The following is a 27,992-nucleotide window of genomic DNA, read 5'->3' on the forward strand; positions in this document are numbered from 1 at the left end:
CACCAAAGATTTTAAGATACAGAAGCTGCCTCACAGTAATGACTAACAGAACTGTTTGGAGAGTTTGACGTTTGTCCTGGTCCCTCCCTCCCATATATTATCCTTACACATAACAAATCTCTATAGAAATGTAATCAAGACAATACACACTCCAAAAACATGCCTTCAAAATGAAGAAAAGCAACATAAACAACAATAGCATTAAACTATCTTGCAAGCTAAAAAAAATATATATCTGGTACTAAACTTTCTGTTTATTTTTTCTGAAACAGAGCGATCATCTTTTTAAAATGTGGAGCATAAAAGCAGAGTTTATGAGTAAAATTGCAAAGATCTGCTTTTTTAAATGCTCATGAAAGAAGACAAAACCAAAAAGTATCAAATCTGTCAATGTATATGTCATATTGAGAAAGCATCAACATGGCTTTTAAAAAAGTACTCGTGAAATCTCAGTTATTTTAATATGCCAGTAGGTCTGAAGAGAGGATAATCCAACAGCTTCTCTGATTTTTTAACTTTTCCTGATCAAATCTCTCAAGAGTGCTTCTAAATAACAAATGCCTGTTCTCTACCCCAAAGCAAACAAAGCAGTAGTGACATAAAAGAAAAGACTCTTATGGACTATAATCTGGTGAAAAGACAAGAAACAAAAGGAATGGACCAGTGAACCATTTTCCAAATACAGCCAGTACTCTATATCCACAGATACAGCCATCCACTGTTTCAAAATATTTTTTAAAAATTCCAAAAAGCAAACTTTTTGCTATTTTATATAAGGGACACTGTTTTACTACCCCATTGTATATAATGGGATTTGAGCATCTAGTTATTTTGGTATCCATGGGAGGTCCTGGAACCAAACCACAACTGATACCAAGGACCCACTTTAGCCAGGTCCATACAGTGATGACTCATGGCTGGTGGTGGATCTTAATGAAGATAACAGGTCAGAACTTGGGACAGTTCATTTTTAAGCTGCTCCCCATCCAATTTGGCCACTTTTGCAAGTTCTCTATACAGGTTCTAAGCAGATCTGTCTGAGTTATTACCACTCCCTAAACTAACTGAAACACAAGTCTGTAGTACTGTCACAGTTTGCTGGTTTTGGCTTATAAAAATTTGTGTATTACATACAAAACTGTTCGTAAGCAATGTTGTATGTGCTTTTACTGATGGGTACATTTTTGTACTTAATTTTTCCTAATGCATGGATGAACTAATAATGCATGGATTCATTGAAGAACTCTGTCACCAATTTTTTAGAAGTGTGTTAAGTAGAGGATATGTATTTTCTGGTTCCCATGTGAGTTTGGGAAGTTGCAGGTTAACTTGGTTCATTTTAAAATGTGAACCAAAGGAATCTACCTGTCCCTATGTTTAGAGTTCCTAGCAAGTGTGATGAGATTTGCTGTCAACAGCTGAGAAAGTGTTGAATAGTTCAGCCAGTAGCTGAACCTCTGAATGCTTGAGAACTTATTTCTTTCTTAAATACACAGTGGATAATAATTATGTTGTAGCACTGTATTTAAAATGGAGTCATAGTGATATGATAGTTTGAGTGTTGCATTGTGGCTCTGAAGATCAGAGATCAAATCCCTGTTTGGCCATGGAAACCTACTGGGTGACGTAGGGCAAGTCACTGCAATAATGAGAATACTGGACTGACAAGAATTTTCATTTTGGAACTTGTGTACAAAATTTTGCACATGGAATTCAGATGGATGGACTCTATTAAGGAGGTCATGGGTATGAATTTGCAGGACCAGAACAGAGCAGTGGAGCAGATGGAGTCTTGGAGATGTCTCATCTACACGGTCGCTATGGGTTGAGATGAACTCGAGGGTGGATAACGAAAACAACAAATCCTAACCCTAACACTAATTGTGCATGTAAATGCCCCATTATAGGACTGCATTTAAAAGGTACAGAGCTGCCATACCCAAGCGGTGGTGATAGTCATGCCTCAAAGAGAAAGCATGACACCTCTCAAGCAGATCAGTACAACATACACAAACCAGACAGTCAAAGAAGGGGCATGGGGTGAAGGAGGGGTCATGATCGTACCTTGTCAGCATCTGCATGGGCACACCTCTGTTCCAACGCCCTGTCCTGGTGAAGTGCTGCACATGCGGATGTGTGTAGGTTCACAGGGATGGCCATCCAATGAGATAGTCGCCAGCAGTTTGCTCCTGCAAAGGTGTGCAGGGATGGTGTGGGTGGGGGAAGAGTTTTTTTAAAAAGTACTCAGCAACACAACTGAAAGCCATGCCATGTGATCATGACATGCACATTCCAGCCTCCTTGGGAGTAGGTGGTGCGGTTTGGCAGGGCCTCAATGCGGCTTCAGAAAAGGCAACCTCAAGATGCTTTTTCCTGCCCATCTGTTTCACAGTTAAATGTTTCACTGTGGCCTTAAAGTCTGGCTGATGTTGCCAGTTCAATCAGGTGCTGCCAACAAGTGTCAGTTGTTATGTCCTACTGACACAACTAGGGATAGGTCTATGCCTACAACAGCAGGAGAATCATTTACCTGCAGTGGGGTTGTCCACCAAATATAGTTTAGGATAATAATATCTGTAAATTGTTTAATTTTTTTATTCCACTTCTGATGTCTCTGTTTGGGGCATATGACCATGCTGAAACAAATTGGTATCAGTGCACCATTGAGAAAGATATATGAAGTCTATTGAGACATAATTTTGCATTAGTGATTAAGAACACACACCTACATCTGATCTCCCTATTTGTACTTTTGTTCTCAGATGCATCCCAATATTTAAGTCATTTTAGATGTTTACTTGGGACATAATAAGCATAACCATAGTACTGCATTATAGCATATCAGAGTTGTAATCTGATGACCACTTTAATAATAATAATAATAATAATATAATTTTTATATATTCCGCTTTTTTTGCAGAGGAATCAAAGCGGATTACAACAGTATAAGAATAAAACATCGTACAGTTAAAAATTACAGTTAAAAAAACCAATCCCATATCCCACCTGAATAATATTATTATTAATAGTGCACAAGTAGACCCAAACTTTTCTACTGTCATTCTCCAAAGCTAGCTAACCATCTCATGAGAATGTCCTATAGGCAACAGTGTCTCTGTTCTCACTTACAGGTCATTGGACAGAGGCCAGATTGTTTTATCTGCTTTGTCATCTATAACTGCTGCTTTGATGCTGCACATTGAGCATTCTGGACTTGTTTACAAGTTATGTAACGTAGCACAGTGGTTTTCATGCTGTGTTCAGGGAAAATTCTCAGGATCCTTTGAAGTTTTTCAGGAGCTTCTCATTGAGAAGATCAATAAGGGAAGACAAGCTTGCCTGCCTCTGTTGGCCTTTTCCTGCAGAGAAGTGTTGGTTGTATTCATTTAGGGCACTCTCAATCCATGCAAGGTAATGATGGGTCAGTGCTCTTTGTGAATAGAGCATGCCCTATAAAGTGCTAAGGCATGAAGAAAAGATGTGCATAGTTCATTGAGCTATGCTGATTAAGGAATTGCTGGAAGGAACTGCAGCCCAATAACGTGTGAGGAACCACAGTTATACTCTCTGATCTGAATATTTTGAAATGACATATTCATATAAAATATGACAGTTTTATATGCATTCTTTTTAAAAAAGTGACATCTGAAGCAATCTTAAACATTGAAATACTTTTCTGTCAGCTAATACTATTCTAATATTCTTTTGTACGTGGATTTGATAATACATTATTTTCCAGGAACAGAATGAAGTGTTCAGATGATAATACAGGCATCTGTTTTAAAAATAATAATAAAAACATTGTCATCCAATGACAGTTTAGAATTCAGCACAATATATTTGTCTTGTTTGTACTGTAATTTTAAGAGGTATTACTGAAAAAATTAATTCATTTTGAGGAGACTTATTTCCTAGCAAACCATCTGTTTATTAGTGGACAAACTTTATTAAAATTGTGGGGTTTACTTCTAAATAAACCTTCATAGGATTGCTCTAAACCATCATATTCTCATTCACTTGAAAACTGCAGGAACTAAGCTTCCTTGGTCTGCAGGAGAACAAAGACATTAAACTTAAAGGCCATACTAATGGCCTTTTCATTCAATATCTGCTTTACAAACAGGAATCTTGCTGTGCCTGAAATATTTAGCAGAAACACTTAGCTCTGACTGAGGTCAAAGTGGGAAGGAGGAGAAGGTAGTATTGATTCACTGAGTGGAACTTGTCATTAAAAGATTGAATGTTTTGACTCTTATCTCCCTTTATTATAGTGCATTTTTCACCTTAGATAAACCAGCTACAGTATTTGTCTTATTTTATGTTTGCTGCTCGAGAATGCTCCAGCAAACACCCACATGTTGACTTAAGAATTCTTCCCACCTATTTATGTGCAGTACTAAGGAATCCTTAGTAACTCAGTGACTGTAGAAAGAACTGATAATGTATCATCCCTGACCCAAAGGCCTGGGATGTGTGAGCTACAAATGTGTTGTGGGATTTCTGAGACACTTTCCTGGAAGTGTGTGCACATGCTGTCAGATAAGCCAAGTGTACACATCTGAGAGATAAGATGTGAACTATGAAAAATCAAGTGGGGAGAAATGTGCAGAAACTCTTAGAATTTCACCAAGTGGGGAGAAAATGTTTGCAATGTGTAGCTCTTGACAAGTGAGGATGAAATAAATGAAGATTTATATCTGACAGTCTTGCCCTCTCAAAAGGAAGACACATGATAACCCAAATGGATGCTTTGCAAAATGCAGGTGCAAGGGCTCCTGTTGTGAAGGTTTGTAGTTCAGGTATACCTCAGTCAATAAAGCCTCTGACAGTGAAGCTCCTTTTACAAAGGCTTTTAAAACCTGCCTCAGTCCTTCCTCTTCGTTCTCTGTATAGTTCTTAACAGCATTGGTATTAGAAGGTTGGCAGAAAGGGGCTTGAGAAACATAGATGCTTGGTAGTGGTTTGCAGCAGCATGTCTGCTGTAAACAGGGCAATAAACAAAGCTTGAGCTGGAAGAGAAGAGATTCTACTCCAACTTATCCTACAAGTGTAGCTGTGTGTGCCTTCCTTTAAAATCCCTTACTGAGTATACATGAACAACAAAACAGAGAAAAAAGGGGAGAACAGGTGTGCCTAACACACTGCCCCCCCAAGCATGTTTTTTGTTTTTTTTAAGTATGCCGTCCAATGGAAGTTTGATGGTTGGCCATCAAAACTAAAATCATAAGAAAAGTAGAGGCTGGTGAAAGAAAGAAAAAAGATCCATGGACACATTTTGGAAGAAACCTTCAAGTGGCTTCTAGAATGTTCAGGTTGTTTTTGTTTATTTATGCAACACTTACCTACCCTAGCTGTTTCTTTTTGCACATGCATATTCTTGATTTTGCATAAAATGGTTGCTGAATAGGTTGAAATGCTCCTTCTGTGTGTGGGGTAGGCACACACAGAAGGTGTAAGAGAGAAAGTGTGATGTAGTGGTCTGAGTGTTGGACTGTGACTATGAGACGAGGGTTCACTTCTTAGCTTGGACATGGAAATCCACTGGGGACCTTGAGCAGGTCACACTCTCTCAGCCTCAGAGCAAGATAATGGCAAACCTCCTCTGAACAAATCCTGCCAGGAAAATCCCGTGATAGGTTTGCCATTAGTCGGAAACAACCTGAAGGTACACAACAACAAGGAACCAATTCCTATTCATTCCATGTTATTTCAGCTTTCATGCCAATTTTGTTGTCGTTGTTGTTAAATAAGTAATTCCCAGGAATACATCAGCTTCCTTAAATGAGGCATACCTATACATAAGTAAGAGGTGAGAATTGTGTGGCCAAATGTTCCTGGGCTACAACTCCCAGCATTCAGCACCATGAGGTATGCTGATGAGAGCAGTTGGAAGTTGCAGTCCAATATTAATTCCTGCCACTAATATAAGTAAACAGTGGGGGAGGTAATACGTTGAAAAACGAGGAAAATGGCCATGGTAAACTGGGAAATCATATGAATATATTTAATTTAGATGTACTTGGTCTTCGCTGCAACGGGAGGATTATGACAAATGATGCGCAGGAAATGCTGTTTTTAATCAGGATTTCAGAAAAGAAGGAGTTTTTTTAAATAAATATAAAAATTTATGATTTACGTATAACTTTGGAAAAATTGATTGCATATAAATTTAGGCTAGAATCCAAAAAGCTACTTTGCTTAATGATTTTTTCATAGCGTGCAATATCTCTGTTCGATGTCACAAATCTCCTTTGAAAGTCTCCTAAGTTTCAAAAGTGGTATCTGTACCCTGTGGAATTTGCTGCTATCATCATCATCATCATCATCATCATCATCATCATCATCATCATCATGCTTTTTCCCCAGTTGGTGACTCAAACGAGTTTAAAAGAAGTTTAAAAACTCAATGTTAGAAATTCACAAGACACAAAAGTTAAAACAAGATTAATTTTAAAAAAAACAGATTAAACATGTCATTACACACACACACACGTGTATGACAATTAGCTAGATCCAGCACATTGTTTAGATGAGACTCTTTACTTCTTTACAAAAAAGCAAATAGAGAGGGTACCAGTTTCAATTCTCTGGGAAGAGAGTTCCAGAGCCTGGGGGCAGCCACCAAGAAGGCTGTCTCCTGTGTTCCCACCAGATGTAGCTGTGAGAGTGATGGGACAGAGAGAAGGGCCTTCTTAGCAGATCTCAAAGCATGGGCTGGTTAGGGTAAGGGAGAATACAGTTCTTATTTGAGAACCATAAATGTACACAGAGTATTAGTTGCACTAAAGTTTACATTCTGGTCACTTACACATTTCAGTTGATCTTTGATCTTATTATTATTATTATTATTAACCTTTATTAATGAAGCGCTGTAAATTTACACAGCGCTGTACATGCAATCTTTTTAGTTAGACGGTTTCCTGCCCTCGGGCTTACAATCTAAAAAGACATGACACAGAAGGAGAAGGGAGTGGTGGCGGGAAAGGGTAAGAGGTCCAGCAGTTCCTCTCTACCTCCGAGGCCTGAACCAAGGCAGATGGACTGGAGGGAGGGCTTGGCTTCAAAATGGAAGGTTAATCTTCATCCAGGGAAAATACATACTCTCAAGTAGGATAATACATATACAATGCATAGCAATACAGGAAATGGTTCGATAAACAGGCAACAAAAGAACATCAGATAGTAAGCGACAATTATGCAATGCCTGGGAAGGCTTCTCTGAACAGGATCGTTTTCAACTCCATTTTGAAGCTAGTTAAAGAAGTGATGGCTCTTGCTTGTGGGGGAGGAAGGTTCCAGGAGTGAGGGGCAGCAAGTGAAAAGGGGCGAATCCAGGATGGGGCAGAGGAAATCCTGGGCTGAGACAGGAACCCTTGACTACCAGAACGGAGGGCCCGAGTGGGAAGGTGAGGAGAAAGAAGATCTTAGAGAAAATTGTCAACTGGAGAAAAGCTGAGCCAAATGAATATTTTATAAATTGCTTACTAATAGGTCCACTGTAGATCTTCTGTAATTCAAACATTTTGGGGTGAAGAATGCTACTTAGAACAGGGGCCCTCTAAGCAGAAGAACACCAGGTATGTTCTTTGTGGAGAGAGATGAGCTGCACCCTGACACAACATCTGTTGACCATCTGTTGAGTGGTGTTTGTGTGTATAGAGTCTGTGCATATACAGTGGGTCCTTGTTATTTGCTGGGGTATGGTTCCAGACCCCCGCCTCTGCCCCCCCCCCCCCATGGATAACAAAATCTGTAGATGTTTCAAGTCCCATTAAACACAATAACATAGTAAAATGATTTCCCTTATATAAAATGGAAAAAATCAAGCTTTGCTATTTGGAATTTATACTTTTTAAATGTTTTCAAACCATGGATGCTTGAATCTGTGGATAAAAAATCTGTGGATAAGGAGGGCTGACTGTATTGAATATTTGCAAGGAGAAAGACTGTACATGATTCCAGGCTGTGAGGAATGCTTTCTTATGCAGTGGCTGGCACCATACACTCAGGCGCTGATGAAGAAGTGATCCTAGTCACTGACCTCTGCAGCACTGAGGCAGAACAAATCACTCTTCCCTTTTCTCATCTTCTGGCCTGCTTGAACACCCAAGGTGTTTCTTTGAGTACAACCCAGGCATTTGTTCATTCAAGATTTACAAAAGAGTAAGCAAACTAGCACTCTTTGAGTGTTTTGGACTATAGCTCCTATATCCCATGACCATTGGCCCTGGTGGCTAGGGATATAATGGGATTTAGAGTCCATAATGCTTGAGAAACACCAGGTTGTCTGCCACTGCTTTACAGTTTCTAAAGGAAATATTTGGGGATAGGATAGGGCATAGGATCTTTGGTAGCTCCTTTAAAATTCAGATTAAACTCCAAGGAGGATTAATCGCTCCACTGGCATTACTGCCATCAACCTGCACTGTTTTTTACACAGCCTATACACTATCACCCATTTCACATTTTCATCTCATATAACTGTAAATAAAATAGCCATCTAATCCAACTCTTGCATGTAAAATGTTAAATAAGAATAAGGACAGTTAAGAAATACAGAATTTAGTGTTTGGCTGCAGCTGCAGCATTTACTGATGACATTTTGGGTGAAAAGTTACAATCTGGCAATTTGTCATTCTTTACATCAGGGATTATATAGCAAGAGACAAACAAGCATTGATTTACAGTGCTGTCTGGGCTTTTGTGGCTCAACCATACATTTCTATACATCCAAACCTGAACCGCAGTGTAGTGTAATGGATTGTTTGGTTATCTGGTTACAGCCAGATTTAAAACCACTGGCATAAGTTTGAATAACTAAAACTTCTTGTAGCAGCCAATTGTAAAAGACAAGAGCAACCATAGGCTTTTTTTTTTTTAACTTGGCTTTTTATATTTCTGAGCAAGCAGGATTTACAACAAAATGTTGTCCCATTTGCCTTGGTAAAACTTTTCAGGCCACAATTGAATTAAGGAGATTTAGTTCAAATTATCACCAGATTTGTAGCATATTTAACTGATATTTCTATTCAAGAAAAAGAAGGCCACATATTTGAAATTTGTGAACATCAGATCAGTTGTCCACTTCACCCAGTATTGTCAACTCTGACTGGTAGTAATACTCCAGAGTTGTAGACAGGATTCTTGCCTACCTTACCTAGAGATCTCTGGTTTTTCCTGATGACCATGCATACAAGTGCTAACCAGACACTAATTTACCTCTAAGAACTCATATGCTTAGGATGACTTGGTGGCTGTTAAAAAGATTATGCCTTCTTTCCTCTCCCTATAAGGTAAGGAAAAATTTTCTTGCTTCTTTCCAGACCAGAGGTGGAAGTCATTGGGCCCTCCAGATGTTTCTGGACTCCAATTCCCAGCATCCCTAGACAGCATGAGCCAGCGGTGAGGAATGATGGCAATTACAGTTCCACAACATCGAAGTGCCACATGTTTCTCACCCCTGCTGGCCAGCTATATGAACGCAATTATTTCTACCCCCAAAATAAAGAGGGGGAAAGGATGTAATCCTATGCATACTAGCCTGCTTGGAAGTAAATTCCATTAAATTGTCTTAGTAAATGTCACTAAAAGTGCTGTGGCAGTTTTTGCTAATAATGATCAATCAGTTGGACTCTCCTCCCCACAGTAGACAAATGATGTTGATTTCTACCAGAAATATGGATATTGTTAACCATCTAAGGGCCTGAAACAGAATATTTAGAAAGTGGGATGCAGGCAACTTGGACTCCACCTCCAAAGACCAGGATGCTTGGCTAAAAGAATCAGATTTCAGTGGGTTGTGAATTTCAAACCATGGTTTTGTAGGCTGAAAATCGACCTGAAATTTCTGTCCATCTCCCACACTAACAGAAGGATCTCCACTTCATGCTTCTCTTGTCTCCAACACACATAAGGTTTCTTAGATCTGACACACATATGATGCACATGGTTTCTCCCTTGTCTCATATGCCATGTCTAATCTTAATGTATTAGACTAGCCCTTGAGTTATAGCCAAGCATTGCTCTAGATTAGTCAGAACAAATCTAGTCAATAATGGCAGAGAGCAATATCTATTTTACTTCAACATCAGCCATCTAATTAAATTCAAGTACCCATCAGTCATTTTGTATTTTACATATGAAATCTCACCAAGATAATTTGGACTCAGAACAGATGACGACGATGATGACTGATCTTAAAGGAAAATACAGAAAATGTAATATCTTTCCTTGGCTTCTCTCTTTAGTTAACTTGCTTCTAGGGCTAGGGATATAAATCATATACATTTCATTCTCATACGCAAATTGAATTTTTTTACAGTTTTCTCTTTGCTGAAAAAAAATAACTGAAAACTCTTTAGCAGGCTATTCTTAGTTCGGGATTTATTTTGTTTCCCCCTCAAAAAAAAAAAGGAAAAAAAAAAGAGTAGGCTTTTATGCAGAAACTTGCTTCAAACTATGATCTTGAGGCTAAAAATATTTACCTCCTAGTCTCCTGTACAGAAACCACCATTTTCTGTGAAGAAAATACAGTTTTCTGTGGAATAAACTTGCTTTCCCAGAAAATGCTATTTTATGTACAGGAAACTTGTTTTCTTCACAGAAATGTTATTTCAGTGCTTCTTGAACTAAGCACTGTATCATAAAATTCGGGGAAGTAGAAACACTAAAATTACAGCATTTTATCCCCATATTAGCATAAGAGACAAGCATCAAGTTTGTTTCTAAATATAAAGTATACGAAATCCTCCATCAGTCCTGTGGCTTGGGATGGAAAGCATATTTCCCATTGTTTATTGCCTGCATACAAAAATAGGTTTCCCGACAGAAACCCATTGAGAAGTGTAACACAGTGTTGGGAATTTTGCTCAGTTTTTCCCTTTCATTTGCACATCCCAAATTTTATCATGAGATTATCCCCAATTATAATTGCAATTATTACAAATACATATAAAAGGTTTTATGAGAACTTCATTGGTCAGTTTCAGGAGCTGGCAAAAACAGTATAAAGGGAAGAAACCATCAACATTAGTTTGAAAAAGAAAAGGAGAAAAATTCCACCAGTTTTCCATATTATCAAGCAGGATTAACATACTTATTCCCATTTTTTAACAAAAGGAACTGAGAAAAAGAAACTAAACCCAGCAATCTGATACTATACATAGCCTTACATAGGACTTTATCTCACTGTTCCTCCTCGGTACGTTCTCAGAACAGACTGGGAGGAGCAGCAATGAGTGCGGAACAAGTGGGAAACAGATTTTACCATACACACAAGTTCCTCACTTGTTCCGTTTCCCCTCTCTTCCGTTCTCAAACCATTAAAGAGGGGACAATTTTTGAGAACTGTTCAGAACAGTGCTCAAAAATCGTCCTCTTCTGGAACAGTTTGAGAACGGAAGAGAGGGGGAACGGAACAAGTGAGAGACTGGTGTGTGTGGTAAAATCCGTCTCCCACTCGTTCCGTTCCCTTCTGTTCCATCCTGAGGCCGTCCCATAGGTCCTGTGCGGTAAAGTTCATAATTTTTTCTCCTCCTACATCATTTTTAGAAATTATTTTGAGGAAGAAAATATGTGAATACTTTTTCATAAACACATTTTCATCATTTTAAAAGAACATATTCCACAATCCATGTTATTTCCACAATTTCTTCCAAGGCCAGCCTGTTTTGCCTGCCTGCCTGTATATAAAATGGGGAGGGGAACAATATTTTTCCTAAGTTTTTTCTGCCCCTTCCCTGGAACCTGATGTCTTTACAAAGTAATCTAATTTTCATCATCCTCAATCAGCACAACATTGATTTTACACGCTGAAGATGATGGGATTCAAGAATACTTGGAGGGAATACAGTTTGGGAAAAGCTACATTAGATAGCGAATCATTTGGGGGTTGTCCATGTGGGCAATAATGGCCTGAATTCCCCACAGCCTGGTGTCATCTAGTTTAGATGATGCAGGCCAAACCTGTGGCAGGATTGAGCCTGATCCCATCGGTACCAATGCAGATCCAGAGGATCTGGTCTTACCCCGAGGTAAAGAGCCTTTGCCCCAGGATAAAATAGCGTGGCAAACCCAGGCTAACATCCCGCACATGCTCCTTCCCTTGCTAGCATGCATATCATCTGAGGAGCTCCCCATTCACCCCATCTGATGCAGAAACGAGGTACCTGCACACTGGCAAGGTAAGCAGTGGTCCTGGCTCCCAGGTCAATGTGGAGACAGGCAAGTGAACACCTGCCTGTCCCCATGCCAACCCAGGGACTCATCCCATCGTATGCTACCTGTCTGCTCAGACCCTTAGTAACACATTTTAGGATTTAATTTTCAGATTACCCTAGTCTTGACTACAGTCAGTGCTGAAATGTTGCACCTAAAATTTGATACCTAATCACAGATGCCACTTAAAAACAGGGCATCTGTGTACATCAATTATAGGTCAAATTTAACATTCAAGAATATGCTGAGTTGTTTTGTTGGCTACCCACATATGTATCTTTTGGATGTGCAGAATAAACTCCATCTACATGACTGCCATCCATTTGAAATAAAGCAGGTATGTTCAGTTTTTTAAAGCAAGAGAGAATTGTTTCTTTCTGGTTGTGGTCTTCTTTTTAAGAACATATATCAAGTTACTTGACATGCTGAGCCTTTCCTTCTTCCCAGACATAACATCAAAATTCATACACATTCAGTTTAACTGTGGTGTTAAGAACCTGATAGGTGCAATCTTTATGCTCACAATAAATCAACTCGCATGAATAAAAGTAGGGGTGATAAACAGTCCTGGCTGCCTTTCTTCCAGCTGAAACCTTTTGCATATTTACCGGAAAATAAATTCCACTGAGTTCAATGAGGTTTACTCCCAGCTAACTATGCATAGGATTATAACTTGTTGAATTAGGGCTTCACCTGATTCCCATATCCAAGTAGAAGATATATTCGTGGTAGATGTAAACTTTTTCATTCACATTCTCCTATATTGAATATTTTTTTCATAAATCACAAAGAAGACCTGCCTGTTTTCTTTCATACCTTCATTCCTTTGCTCCTCTGTTGAGCTGGCATTTATATGCAAGACTGTATCTGGTTTATGGCCAGTGTAGGCCAGAGGAAAAGCAGTTAAGGAAGGTTCATTAAATGGGACCCCTGATCATTGCTTTGTTGCAGTTAGAGAGGGTGAGAAATCTGACCTTTACCATTACAAGGATGTGAGCAAGGAACAGAACACTCTGAAAGCAACAATGGCTGCCAGTTTGTTTCTTGCACTTTTAAAGATTAGAAGCAAGGGATGAATTGTTTACATATTTATTAGCAGTGAGACAGTTGTTGTTGTTGTTGCATGTGTGTTTTGCTCCTCAAAGGAGGAAGACACTGGATTTTTGCCTCTGACAAACAACTTTTTACAAAACCTTTTTTCATCTCACCAGCCCCCCCCCCCCCCCGGGTCCATCTCTTCTTGTCATCTCTCTAGATGGAAAGGCTCTAGCAGCATTGGCATTAGGAAGATGGTGAAAGAGACCAGGTGAAAGTGACTTCCAGTATCAGGTTTCAGCAGCATGTTTGCAGGAAAAAAATGCAATAAAGCTTGAACTGGGAAAGAATGGGATTCTGTCTCTCCAATCCAACTGTAACTGTGTATGGTTGCCTAGAACGAAACTGCTTCCAGAATCTCTTAATGAAAATGCAAATGAGAAAAGGGGAGAGCAGATAAGCCTGCCTCATGAGCTAGCCCTCAGAATGTTAAACATTTATGTTTAAGTTTGGCCAAAAAAAAAATGTGAGTCGTAACTGGAGGCTAGTGGGCCCAAAACACATGGCCAAAAGCACTGGCTTTGGGCCGATCCGGGGGCATGGCGTTCAGGTGACACATGCCCCCGGATCAGACCAAAGTCATAACATGGCTGCTTAAGGCAGCCCAAAAACAGCCACAAAAAGAGCACAAAAAAGCACTTCTTAGTTTTTTGTGGATTTTTCGTGCTATGTGGCCATGTTCCAGAAAAGTTTCTTCATGACGTTTCGCCAGCATCTGTGGCTGGCATCTTCAGAGAATGCTTTGCCTGGAAAAAGTTGGGTGTATATATACTGTGTGAGCCTGGGAATGCAGGAGTGATTTGCATGTGTATTGTTCTGTGCTGATGGCCGGCCTCAGGCTGGGAGCCTAATGCAAAAGAGGATTAATGTCTGCTAATTGGTGGTCATTAACTGCTGGGAAAGCCCCTGACTCTGAGTGGTTTCCCATTTGCATTTGCTGAGTCCTTATTTTGCTATTCCTCAGGACTGGTAGCCAAATTTTGTTCACTTTAAGGGTTTCTTCTTTCTGGTTGAAATTGTCCAGGTGTTTGTGGATTTCAATGGCTTCCCTGTGCATCCTGACATGGTAGTGGTTGGCATGGTCCAGAACTGGTAGACTGAGCAAAACGCATCTGTGAACCCCACTTCTTGGAAGATGAACTGAAGCATCTGGACCGGGCTCTACAGGCCAATGGTTATTCCAGCTCAGACATCAGAAGGGCTGCCAGGCCCAGGAAAACCCAGAGAAGTGAAGACAAGCAGCCACCCAAAGGGAAGGTATTTTTACCATACATCAAAGGTGTCACAGACAGAATAGGTAAAGTGGTGAGGAAGCACAACCTTCAAATGGTTTACAAACTGACGAAGAAAATCCAACAAATGCTTCACTCAGCCAAGGACCAGAGAGACCCTGTCACAGCCGCAGGAGTTTACCGCATACCATGCAGCTGCGGACAAGTCTACATAGGGACCACCAAACGCAGTGTGCAAACAAGAATCAAGGAACACGAGAGGCACTGCAGACTGGGCCAACCAGAAAAATCAGCAGTAGCAGAACATGCCACAAACCATCCTGGGCATAAAATACTGTTTGAAAACACTGAAGTTCTGGACCATGACAGGATGCACAGGGAAGCCATAGAAATCCATAAACCCCTGGACAATTTCAACCGGAAAGAAGAAACCCTTAAAGTGAACAAAATTTGGCTACCAGTCCTGAGGAATAGCAAAATAAGGACTCAGCAAATGCAAATGGGAAACCACTCAGAGTCGGGGGCTTTCCCAGCAGATAATGATCACCAATTAGCAGACATTAATCCTCTTTTGCATTAGGCTCCCAGCCTGAGGCCGGCCATCAGCACAGAACAATACACATGCAAATCATTCCTGCAATCCCAGGCTCACACAGTATATATACACCCAACTTTTTCCAGGCAAAGCATTCTCTGAAGATGCCAGCCACAGATGCTGGCAAAACGTCAGGAAGAAACTTTTCTGGAACATGGCCACATAGCCTGAAAAACCCACAAAAAACTATAGACGCTGGCCATGAAAGCCTTCAACTTTACAAAGCACTTCTTGCTGGTGGCCTATTCGGGACCATGATGGCAGCCAGCCTTGCAACAGCAGCATCTGGTCACCATGGTCCCACACTGAATGAGAAGCAACCGGGGCTAGAGCAGCCAGCAGCCACTCCAAGCTGCTGATCTGCTTGAACTCATGGTGAACTGCTCTTCTTTTTGTGGTATAGGAAATTTCCCCTATTCTTTCCATGTTATTTCTGCCTCTGGTACCATTAAAGAAGTAATGACCTTGAACACATCTATTTCATTAACTGTGATATGTCTGTACCTATATTTTCACAAGGAAAAAAACCTAGGGCTCTTTGGCCTGAATTCTGCTGGTAGTCATGACTGGAGAATATCCATTGAATCAACGGGATATCCCTAAGTGTTGGCTCATCATTCAACAGTTAGGACATTATCACACAAGGCTTTCAAACTGCAATTAAAGTTGAGGAATCATGTCTTTGAAAATACTTCGTGATGTCATCTCTGTATCATTGCTACTGTTTCTTTGAAGCATTGTTAGTATGTCCATTTTCAATGACAGGGAAAATGTGTCAGTAACCCCCTCCCCCCAATTGTGCTGCTTTTCCATTACTCCACAGGTGCAAAAGTTTCATGCTGTAGTGGTTTGAGTGTTGGACTATGACACTATGGACCAGGGTTCAAATCCTGGCTCAGACATGTAAATCCATTGGGTGACCTTGGGCAAGTCACATGCTGTCAGTCTCAGAGGAAGGCAATAGCAAACCCCCTCTGAAGAAACTTGCCAAGAAAATACTATGCTAGGTTCACCTTAGGGTCGGCATATTTGAGAAATTATTTGAAGGCATACAACACCAAAGACAGAAAGACCTCCCTCAAAGAACACAAGACTCAAACAGGGGCATATGTGGTGTTACAAGCTTTTAGATGGTCTGGGCATAGGTTGTATAGGACTTTATAAATCCTAACCAGAATTCTCATTTTGGCCTAGAAATGGATATGTAGCTAGTGGAAGCTGCTTCAACAAGGGAGTTAACACACACTCTATAACCAACCCTGCTTTAAATACTCTTTACATGCAAGAATATGCTTGGTTATAGTCACTGAGGGTACTGAATTAATCTTCCCACTACTTAAACCTTTAAAACTACCTAGTGAAGGGAAGACCGGTCATGGTGGATGCCATTTCTGGTTGGCAAATAGTCTCATTGCTGTTTGGACTGTGTCCTCTAATATGAACCCATGGAGTGTAAACTTCAACCACGGGAACTGACTTCTGAGTAAACATGCTTAGGATTGCACTGTGGATAACCCATTCAGAAATAAATAAAACTTTTCTCACACAGAACATTTTGAAAGATTAAATATGGCAACATCAAAAAAAGCAGAATAACTAACACAATCCAAACACACTTAGGCAATGGAATTGCGGAACAAAATACCACAGTGAGTGCATTTTTCTCCCTGGGGAAAATGAGTTTTGAACAAAATGAATCTTGTGCAGTGACAGATGTCAATTACATTATATAATGCACTACTTGAGAACCATTAAATAGATTAACAAATTGTGACAAAATGACAAGTGTGTCCTATAATGATTGATGAATACTTGTTGATTCAGGGACAGGAAATTCTGATGGCTGCCTCTTCCTTTCTACTAGCTTTCTGCGGAAGATTTTCATTTTAGTTTTCTTTTTCAATACCTGTAGTTATGTCTCTCATTTCTTCCATGATGAAACTATAAGCATTATGCATTGGAATCCCTGGTACTCTCACATTTTGCTTAATCTTTAAGAAAACTGTGACAAGATAGGTCTTCAAATGCCCTGAGTCTCTCCAGTCTTTAACAAAATTAGGGCTGACCCCAACCATTGGTAGGCTGAAACATTCATCTCAGCCAATTTATATCATGGAATGCCAGTATATCTCTTATGCAAAGAGAGAAGAGATGTGTACAGAGACTTCTTGCACAAACTGTGGAAATTGCCAATGAAAAATGAAGGGACCTTTGTCTTAGGAGTCAAGAAAACTCATGATGATTGTCAGTGTAACCCTAGCTGGTATATAATGAGAAATTTTGCAAATATCTTGTTGTTATTTGGTGTAGATTAACTTTGATTTATGGCAGTCCTATGAACGAGACACCTCCAAGAGTTCCATTCATCAGTTGCTCTTCACTGGTCTTCCAAAATAAAGGCCATAATTTCTTTGACTGAATAATTCTACCTATATATGGTATGATCTTCCTCTTTTCCTGCTGCAAATACTTTTTACAGCTCTATTTGGGAAAGAAAGATTTAATCTATAGAATGTGTGTTCTATGAAGTCCCATGTTGGCAAAGGGCTTTCATTATGATCAAGAATTACCAGAATTGACTTACATGTGAGACATAACTTCTGTCTGCAGTCTATTAATTAAGCAGTTACTTTTTCGGTTAAGCAATCTTCCGGTAATCAGCATTGAGTGATCTTTTGGCAAAGTAGCAATGCTGTTCACTAACCAGTTCAGTCATATAATCTAGGAGCAAATCATAGAAGCCAAATAAACCTGTCGGTCAGTTTTAAAATTGTTTTAAGCAGAAACTGGAAGCCGGGGATTTACTGGGCTGAAATGTGTTATTGGCTGATTAATTACAAATCCAGCCTCTGTAAAAGGATTTAAGTTCTAAACTGCAGGTTAAATGCCTCGAGTCATTTTGGTACTTGGATGCACTCGGGTTCTCTCTGAGATGCTGGAAAACTGTAAAATCTAACTAGGATTTCAAGGTTTCCTTAGTTATAGAAACTGAAATTCAGTTTGAGATCCTCTCCATTTAAATAGTACACAACCATTTTGCCCCAATCACAATGTCAAAATATCAGAAATGATTTATTTATGTGTCCATTTCCCCATCAAAGGCCAACTCAGATGACTGAATTTATTCATACACATGTGAATTAAGTACACAGACAAGTGGAGGGAAGATCATATGAACCAGCCAGTAGACATTGTGAGCAAGTATCCATCTGTGTTGTGGTTTGGAAAAGACACAGTTGCAGAGCATGGAAACACCAATTTTCTCAACATAGTTGTCCCTGCCTGTCCTTTCAGCTTTTGCTGCTAGGCAGTCAGATTTATATTATTATTATTATTATTATTATTATTATTATTATTATTATTATTATTGAACAGTCCTTATGTATCCGAAAAATGTTTCTAAACTCCTCTCTGCAGGCTTCAACTTGTTCTCCTGGCTATGCTCAGATTGCTACCACTAGTGTATCAGTGAGGCCTATTCTATTCACCATTTCTGTTATACATCTTAGCAAGAGTGGGAACTGTGTGGCTTTCTAAATGATGTTGGATTTCCATCAGCCAAGATCTGGCAACCTATTAGTGGCATACACCAGTTTAAATTAACCTCAAGCCTATGTTTGTCTATTTTTGGGCACTGTGGAAGTCGGTATTCCCATCCTCCTTCTGCAGAGACCAAGTCCCCCCCCCCCCCCCAACCTACTATAGAACCACTATAGCCATTCCATTTCTGGAGAGTGGGGAAGAATTGCAGAAGCATATGGCTATGTTTCCATAGCCAGTCACAAAATAATTACATCTGCTGAGATCTCTGAGACCCCAGCAGACCTTAGCAGATGGTGGAATTGCTTCATATCTGGCCACAGGGACATAGCCAGATGCTTCTGTGATCCTCTCCACCAGGCACTGGAATGGTCACAGAGAGTCTCGGCAATTCCACAGTGGTGTAGTAGTGTAATTCTGCATGCAGATCTACTACAATATCCTGAACCTTGCAAAATTGTGTATATAGTCAGCAGATCTAATAGTGAGGGAACAAGTTCTGGAGGGGCACACATCATCCATCTTTCTCTTTCCCTGAATTACAGGATAGTGGTGACCATCACATGAGGTCAGAATCCAAACATCTGTTGCAGAAGAACTGTTTTACATCTCGGGCTATATTATTGTCATAGAGATGTGAAGCAAAATGCTAAAAGACAATAAAGCATATGGCCTTGTGTAGAGAAGTGCACAGAAATTAATGTATCTGCACAGAAAATGATTTTTTTCCTCTGAAGGAATACTATTTTCTGCCTCCAAGCATGCAGTTTTCCACAAAGTAAGTCCCAATCTACAAATCATCTTCAAAAATTGTACAGTTTTTTGACAACTTTCTCACAGTGACAGGGAAAATGGTAAAAATATTTATTCTTATCTGTGAGAATGAAATTTATAAAGATTTACATCCCCACATGTGTGCTAGCAGAAGCAGGATAATTGCTGTGGGACCTCATTACAGTGCGCCCGCGCCATACGCAGACTTGAGCGTATGCTCTCAAGCCGCGGCACGTGCACGGGGCGGAAGGGGCGGCGTGTCCCATTCAATTGAATGGGCACGCGCACCCGTTGCATCCCGCGCGCACCCGCTCTGTCACGCCGCCGCGCACGAGCCCCATTGTTTCCAATGGGGCTCGAGCATAGGCGGAATTCGCCTTACGCGGAGGGATCCGGAACGGATCCCCCGCATAAGGCGAGGACGCACTGTATTATATCTCTCCATGATATAATATGGCCACATTTTCAGGAACTGTAGTATAAAAAAGTCATATATCCATACTCTGTAAGGAAGTTTGGTCTAACATCTGAGCATGGTTTTCTTAAATATATGAATGGGGAGATGCTTTGTGGAAACAACAGCCTTAACTCCAGAGATTCCTTTCCTTTAAGTGTTTAAAAAGGGAGAAACATTTTCTACAGGCAATAGCCATATTGCTGGCATGGGTCAAAGGACACCAGGAGAGCTCACTGATATGACTTTCATTTCCCAAGCACCTACCAAAAACCTATGGTTGGCTATCTGAGCATATGCAAGCATGGATAATCTGCATTTGCAGTAGACCAAAGTAAAATACCAGCAGATGTTAATTCCAGGCAAAGGTCCAAGGAAACAAAATCAGAGTAGCCAATTTTAATTGTCTGCCCCAGGCATTAGCCTAGCCAAAACAACTAGCTGTATGTTTGGCCAATCCTGCTTACTGCATCTAGATTCTAGAAGATATCCCATAGAAACAGAAACTGAGCCTCTCTTCTGGTTGATGAATCTCTTCAGTCAAAACTTTCTCTGTGGAGGAGGGGGAAGGGGAGTAGCCATTATTAACATTCGTTTTAATATTGCTTTGGCTGAGCCTGCAGATGGTATGTCCAACTCCACTTCTGTAAGCAAATGGGTACAATAATGAAGGAGAACTGCAGCTTTATTCTTCTTCTTTCCCTGAAAACTAAATGCCACAATTTGGACTGGTTTTTGTTTTTTGGGATGCTGTTGTTGTTGTTGTTTTGAACCATGAAAAAAAAAAACTTTTGCTTCACTCCTGGTAGGCTGAGACATTTCATGCTGCAAATGCAAATTGTTGCTTTTCTTGCAGCTTTATTAATCTCTTTTAAATCAAACTAATAAACAGATGCTAAAATCATTACTAGCTGGTTTGGGGAAGTATAAACTCTGGAACTGAGATATGTACAGTTCTATGAGTTTTACATACTTCTGCTTCTAACAGCAACAACAAAACAGTTTCTGATTGAAATTTATGAAACAGCAGCAAGCTTAAGGAAAAACCAAGGAATCAAAGTTCTTTGAGACCAAGTCTTTCAGCTCAGTATCTGTTTGCAGAATATATTCATTTTATATTTATTCAACATACACCCGGAAAGTGGCCCTTAATTATCTCCTGAAGGAATTGCTGCCAGTCAGGATTCTTTCTGTTCTTCCCTAAGGAAAGGGAAAATACATCTAAAAATAGCAAATGTTTTGCATACTCTTTTAAGCATCCCACCCTCTTCTGTCACTGTCGTTTTTAGGTTTGCTTTTTAGGAGTTCCACTCACAACTAATACAAACTTGGGAGGGGGAAGGGAAATCCTGCCCAACATGTGGTTAGTGACATCGGAAACTAAGCACAGCAAAAGAGATTTGCATTGTTGCTATATTCAGAAGGAGATTTTGCTGAAAAGCAGTGAAAGGCTGTAGCAGGGCATTAGTGAAATAGATAATCCTGTTTGATGAAGCTGTTTGTTCCACAAATGTGTTTCCATACACTGAAGCTTTCAGAGGTTGGGAGCTTCATGGGCAAAAGGGTGGCTGTGAGTATTGGGTCCCAGCATCTAAAACACTGGATTGTGGTTGAAGCTCCTCAGAGGGCCAAATTAGAGAAGGGAATAAAAAAAATAAAAAAAACCATAGCAAGGTCTCCCATCTCTGATGGGAGCAAGGCATAATAACAAGAGACAGGGATTTGGATCAGAAATTTAGTCCTTGAATGGGGAAGTTAAGTCTTTTCTCACCTGACTATATTCCTGATGTAATATTCCTTCAAGAGCCAGTACAACATAGTGGTTCATAGTGGACTACAACTCTGGAGACCATAGTTTGAATTCCCTACTTGGCCTTGAAAAACAACTGGGTGGCCTTGGGCAAGTCACATTCTCTCAGCCTCAGAGAAAGGCAAAAACAACTCCTGGAACAAATCTTGCCAAGAATACCTCGTGATAGGTTCATCTTAGGGTCCCCATAAATTGGAAATGACTTCAAAGCACGCTGTAGCACAACAACTACAAAAATTCCTTCCCTGGCTACATATTGTGCCTTGTTAGAAAGAGGCCACGTGGTGCAATAACTTGGGTGCTGAATTACAATCAGGGAGAGTCAAGAAGTTCACTGGATAATAATGGGGCAGCCACTCTTTCACCTGATCCAACTCAAAATGGGGAGAAGGGCCATGTAAGCCACCTTGAATTCATTAAAGAAAAGGTGTGATCTCAAATAAATAGCAAATAAATTTGGAGAGACATATCTGTTTCCAAATAAGGTAAATGGCAGTCTGAAAGGAATGGGTATCTGCAAACACTGTCGTTCAGCCAAGGCTTTACTTTAGATCCAGTTCAGGCTTTTCTTTAAAGAGACACCAGACTCAAATTCATTCTTGCCAGTTGGTTGATGCCAGATTGGAAACCATAGAGTCATAGAGTTGAAAGAGGTCTGATGGACCATTGCATCCAACCCCCTGTTCCATGCAGGATCTCCAGTTAAACATTGGCTCCCAAAGCCTCCCAAATTATCCATTCCTGTTCTAGAAGGAGGCCCAAAAATTGCAGCCTGTCAGTCAAATGTCACCTTTGGATCCAACTTGTGTGGCACCCAGAGTCCCATTGCCAATGTCCCCTTCCCCCAAAATAAAACAGCCTTTAAAAATGCAAACATTCATAGGTTGTTTATTGATTTTCACCTAAAAACTGTATGGAAAGACTGCAAAAACATCAACACCCCCTCAGAACATCATACTACTTACTCCTCATCCCTCTCAAAACAGTGACAGGATTGAGACTGTGGAACACTATCGGTTTATTGTATAGACTCGCAATAATGTATGTACCTAATAAAAATAAAAAAATTTAAAAACAGTGACAGGAAATTGATTTTTCAAAACTGGCATTTTTAAACATTAGGAAGAACTTCCTGACAATAATAGCTGTTTGACTTTGGAATAGACTGCCTCAGAGTGTGGTAGATTCTCCTCCTTTGGTGGTTTTTAAACACAGGCTGGTTGACCATCTGTCAGGAGTGCTTTGATTTTGTGTCCCTGCATGACAGGTTTAGAATGGATGGCCCTTGTGGTCTCTTCCAACTCTATGCTTCTATGATTCTATGAAGTGATGTGATATTAGTACTGGTTGTTATTTTAAAAAGGACTACAGCTGAAAATGGCCTCGCTGGAGGGGGACTCTTTTTTGAACTTGCTACTTTGACTGGTCAGTTCTGGGAGCTGTAGTCCAAAATGTAGCTATTCCAAGTTGATATTCATGCTCTTTTGTATTTGGGAACAATGGAAGAGATATTTATAGTATAGTTTTAAAAAACAAATATTTTGATAAACTATTAATAATCAAATAAATGAATGAATTAAACAGTACCCTTTGATTGGATGAGTATGGGCACAAACTCAGACCAAGGAGCTGCAAAGAGTATGTTCCTAACTCTGAGCTGGTGGTGCCTTCACTTTTAAATTTTGATGATTTAATTTCTGGGAATTTTAATATAAGTCAACTTGATTGATGTAAGCTAGGCTTATGTGTGGATTGCAGCTTCATTATATACCAGCTTTTTGCATTTAAACATTACAGTATAACTTGAAAACCATTCCAAAATGCATTTTAAAATATATACTCTGAGATAAAATCTGGGCATGTTTTGAGATAAATCACATTTTAGTCCCCCAGATAAGCTTCTGTTGCTAATGCTACACAAGATTTGACCTGTAGTGTAGAAATTCTGTGGCATTGTTTCCTGAACAGTCATAAATATTTTCCCCAATCTGCAACCAATTGCTGTGTATTCAGTTTTGTTTTTCAAACAACAAAAACAAGAATATCTGAACAAATCAACTGATTTTTTTTACCATTGTGTTATATTTTTGTCTCCACTGAGTGCAAAGTAGTGAAATAAACAATGTCTCATGCTTTTTCAATGAGCTGTGGGGTAGCAAAACAGAAGTGGCATACTCTCTTGTTCTCAACCGGTTAATCCCATTTGGGAGAAACTGACATTTCTTCCAGTGTGGATTCGGGAAATATTCCACAAATTATGAAATGCTCATCTCTTTGTTTTGTTTTATATCTTATCTTGCAGGTACTGGCTGACCAACAAAGTTTTCATCAAGCGACCCAGCACAGGACTCCTTATGTACACACTTGCCACAAGGTTCTGCGATGAAATTCATCTGTATGGATTCTGGCCATTCCCAAAGGATATAAATGGAAAACCAGTCAAATATCATTATTATGATGACTTAAAATATCGATACTTTTCTAATGCCAGCCCTCACAGGATGCCATTAGAGTTTAAAACTTTAAGTATGTTACATAACAGAGGAGCACTTAAATTGACCACGGGAAAATGTGTTCAGCAATAAAGCACAAGTTGAGTACAAAGAGAAATAAAGGAAATGGGCTTCATGATAAGATTCTTTGGAAAAACAGGAGGATCCAAGCTGTGGATATATCCCAGTGCACTGTAACAAGCCATTGGAGAACAAGGAAGTACATCACAAGAGTTCCCATTGCTGGCTAACGTTTTATCTGTGAGTGCTAAATCTCTTGAGTGCAATGGTTTGAGTAAGTGCCACTTTCACTGAAAACAAAGCTTGAATGTATAAAATCAGTAGTGTTTACAAGATCCAATGATGCATTCATCGCTTGTTTAAAGCAGCAAATAGTTAATTTACTGCTCATTTGCCACCAGAAACATCGGGCCACATAGAAAGAAAAACCCAGGTGTTGGGATCTGTTCCTTAAGGAAATGCAAGCCTCTGGCCATAGAAAAATCGAGGTGGAATTGACAGAACAACAGAGAACACCACAAAGATCCAGCAAAATACCTTCAGTCAGGGGAATGCCTGGCTTTGTATTATAACCTCCCCTCCTCTCTTTTCCTGTTTTTAAAATTGTCATTCATTTTTCTATGTTGAGTACTGAAAACCTTTTAAGGGATTTTGAAAAGAACATTGCGAACCTTTCAGATAATCAAGACGTTGTCTTAGAAGATCTTTTTTTTTAAAGAGAAGTCCAGATGCATTTTAAGATCTACATTGAATGTTATGGTTCAGCTTGGCATATGCATTACTACTAAAATTGCCTCCATGCCATGACTTGCTGCTGCTGCATTAAATACGGCCAGGTTTTTCTTCTGCAGCCCCTGGAAATGCTCTGTACCAGCAATAGCCACTGCCAGGAATATGTACTGCTGGCACAGATGAAGTGTAAATATTCACGCTAAATATAAAAGGGGGTGTAGGAAAACATCATCTAATAGAGGCAGTGTGGGGGTGTGTGTTTGTTTGTTTGTTTGTTTTTTAACAGTATAACCTAAACAGATCAGGGCTTAGAATCTCCCATATGCTTTAAATCAACCTTGCCTTACCTGGCATCCTCTGGCTGTGCTGGACTACAATTCCCATCATTATCACTGAGTCATAGCCCTGCAGGCCAGAAAGCTGGGAGTTGTAGTCCAACATGTTTAGAGGGTGTTCAGTTGGGAGAGACTGCTTCTGGTGCTTCTGTCAGAGCAAATCAGAATGTTATAATGAACACAATGACTGGAATCTTGTTAGTGAGTTACCAAGGCATAAGTCCAACATATACTATTGCAACTTACTTTTTGGCCATTGCAGAGGTCAGAATTTGTTCTGACTGCATGATGAACTCCCTCCCCACAAAACCCACCATTTCTCTGCTGCAGCCCCCTGCATGGCCATTTTGGTGTTGATGATCTCCACCAATGCAGATGTGTCTCAGGGTGTGTATTAATCTGGTTTGCCTGAACCACTCAATTTCCATTCATTTTACAGTAGGTTCAAATGATAAAGTACATTGAAGTAAGAATAAATCACTTAGCAAACAAACTTCAGGGACAAATTATTGGTGGCAAATTGAGATGAAAGAACACAGAAGTAGAAAATATAAGGAAAGAAAGTGCCCTCACAACCTTTGACCTGAAACTCTGGCATAGTTTCAAATGGAGATGGTCCATGGGCCTGTTCTGTAAGGCATTAAATTGGCATCTTAGCTCCAAGTGGACCTTGATGTTCCTGGCACCGGCATTTCTCTTCTCAAGACCAGATCTAGAAGCTATGAGATGAAGCTCGTGGATTTGGAAGGCATTTAGCTCTCCTTTCTCCTTGCTCCCTGAGAATCAGGGTGTATCCACACTGTAGAAATAAAGCAGTTTGACACATTTGAATTGCCATCGCTCAGTGCTGTGGGATCTTAGAAATTGTAGTTTCACAAGGCACCAGAGTGCTCTTATAGACCAGGCTGAATATCTCAGCAAACTACAAACCCCAGGATTTTACAGGATGGAGTCATGACAGTTAAACTGATATCAAACCACTTTATTTCTCTAGTGTGTGTACATCCTGAAAGAGGAGGGAGTTTTCTTCTCTTAGAGAGGGTGAGCTCCCTTATCAGGAGTAGGAATAGTACAATCACCCTGTCAGCTTCGGTGTTTGCATTTAGGCTTAATTAATCTTACTGAGTAACATGAACAGAGTATAATGAAACTATGAAACATGTGCTTTAAAGCAAGGTAGTGCATGTTTATGTGTACTTATAACAAATGTGTATGGCTGGATGAGATGTCTAATTAACAAAATTCCTCAGCAATCGTAATCAAAACTCACTACCAGGGGCAGCAGAGAAAAGATGGGATGGGGGTTGCATCAGGAGATGCATCATAGCTATGTGCTACAGATACATCTCCTGATGTAGGATCTCAGATATTTTTTAATTTAAAAAAATGTTCATCTTACAGTGCTCCCTTTTCTTTATTTTGAAGAAAAATTAGCTGTGGTCTTCCAGTATAGTTTGTGAATAGATTCCAGTTCTGTTCTGGAATCTGTTCCCACCAGTTTATTTCAGTAGTTGTACGTTGTGACTTGGGAAAGATATTTTCCATGAGCGGTTGATGTAGTCCTCCAAACCCGGTTGGAAACATCATTCTGGGCCTTATAGCTACATTTTCTTCAAAATAAAAGTCAGCTGTTCAAGTATTTAAAAACATGAGGGGTAACTTGTAATTTGGATTAAGATTCAATTCAAACAGGCGCTAATAACATAGATCTAAATTGAATTGCTAGTCTGAGCTAGAATAGACCCATTGCATCAATTGATGAGTGGCAAATCAATGCTTATGTAAATCTCATTGATTCATTGAGTGACTCTGGTTGGGACTGGCAACTGGATTTGAGCCATATCATTTGCCCCTTCACTACAGTTTAATCAAGAAGATTGGTATTTTAAGCTTTTCTTAGGCACAGTTTTTCGCTCATGTGGCAAATGAAGATGTTACCATTAACAAGCAGGTGCCCTTACATTTGGTACCAAAGATTATGCTGATTTTTTTGTAACTATTGTGTGTTTATTTTCCATTTAATGATGGAAACCTGTATATTTAGTACTTTATTGCTCTGCTGCTGAGGAAACTGTTTTCAGTCCATGTTGTTTTCTGCTGACTTGGTGTCTTGATTTTACTTGACTCAAAAATTCTTTAACTTGACTTTGCTCCTTTTATGTTCACCTTCAATATTTCAAACAGAACAAAACAGGTGTTTCTTTTTTAAAAAAAAATTGGAATGTGGACATAATCTAGATAAGATCATTAATAAAGAAAGAATAAATTGTTTAGTTTAGTTGCTATAATTTTTCCTAATATCAAGATACTCTTTAAGACCTGTATTCTTCATAGTGCTGGACAATATGTCATTTTTTTCCTGTTCTGTAATGTTCTGATAAGTAGTTGATGGCAATAGCATTGCTCAGTTCATTTACCTTTTCTTTTCCAAAATTTCCATTTTCTGTTATTATGTGGAACAAGTCTATGACTGAAGTTTTGCTCTGGGAAGGGTATGTATTGTGAGAATGATGACAAGTGCCAGTTCATTTGAAGAGGGTAGTAAACAGAATGGGTGTGACCCTTAAACTTATCTGGAAAGTGCCAAAGCACAATTAATAAATGATTTCAGAATTGCAAGGGAGGATAAGAATCAAAATATGGTGTCTGCTCAGTTTTCACATATTTCTGCTACCTAAATAAAAGAAGGGGAAAGA

At 39.6% G+C, this 27,992-nt stretch overlaps 1 protein-coding gene across 1 annotated transcript in view; it reads left to right on the plus strand.

Annotated features, from left to right (window-relative positions):
• LOC149323815 (CMP-N-acetylneuraminate-poly-alpha-2,8-sialyltransferase) overlaps positions 1-27,681 on the plus strand; it is a 112,841-nt gene extending 85,160 nt beyond the window's left edge. The window contains exon 5 of the mRNA XM_089492757.1: positions 24,019-27,681. Coding sequence (XP_089348883.1) covers positions 24,019-24,301 — 283 coding nt within the window. The 3' untranslated portion in view covers positions 24,302-27,681. The remainder of the gene's footprint in view (positions 1-24,018) is intronic.
• The last annotated feature ends 311 nt before the right edge of the window (positions 27,682-27,992 follow it).

This window comes from Sceloporus occidentalis, unplaced genomic scaffold (assembly GCF_023333645.1).
Source record: "Sceloporus occidentalis isolate IW3139 unplaced genomic scaffold, rSceOcc1.0.p SCAF_1, whole genome shotgun sequence".
Taxonomy (NCBI): Eukaryota; Metazoa; Chordata; class Lepidosauria; order Squamata; family Phrynosomatidae; genus Sceloporus; species Sceloporus occidentalis.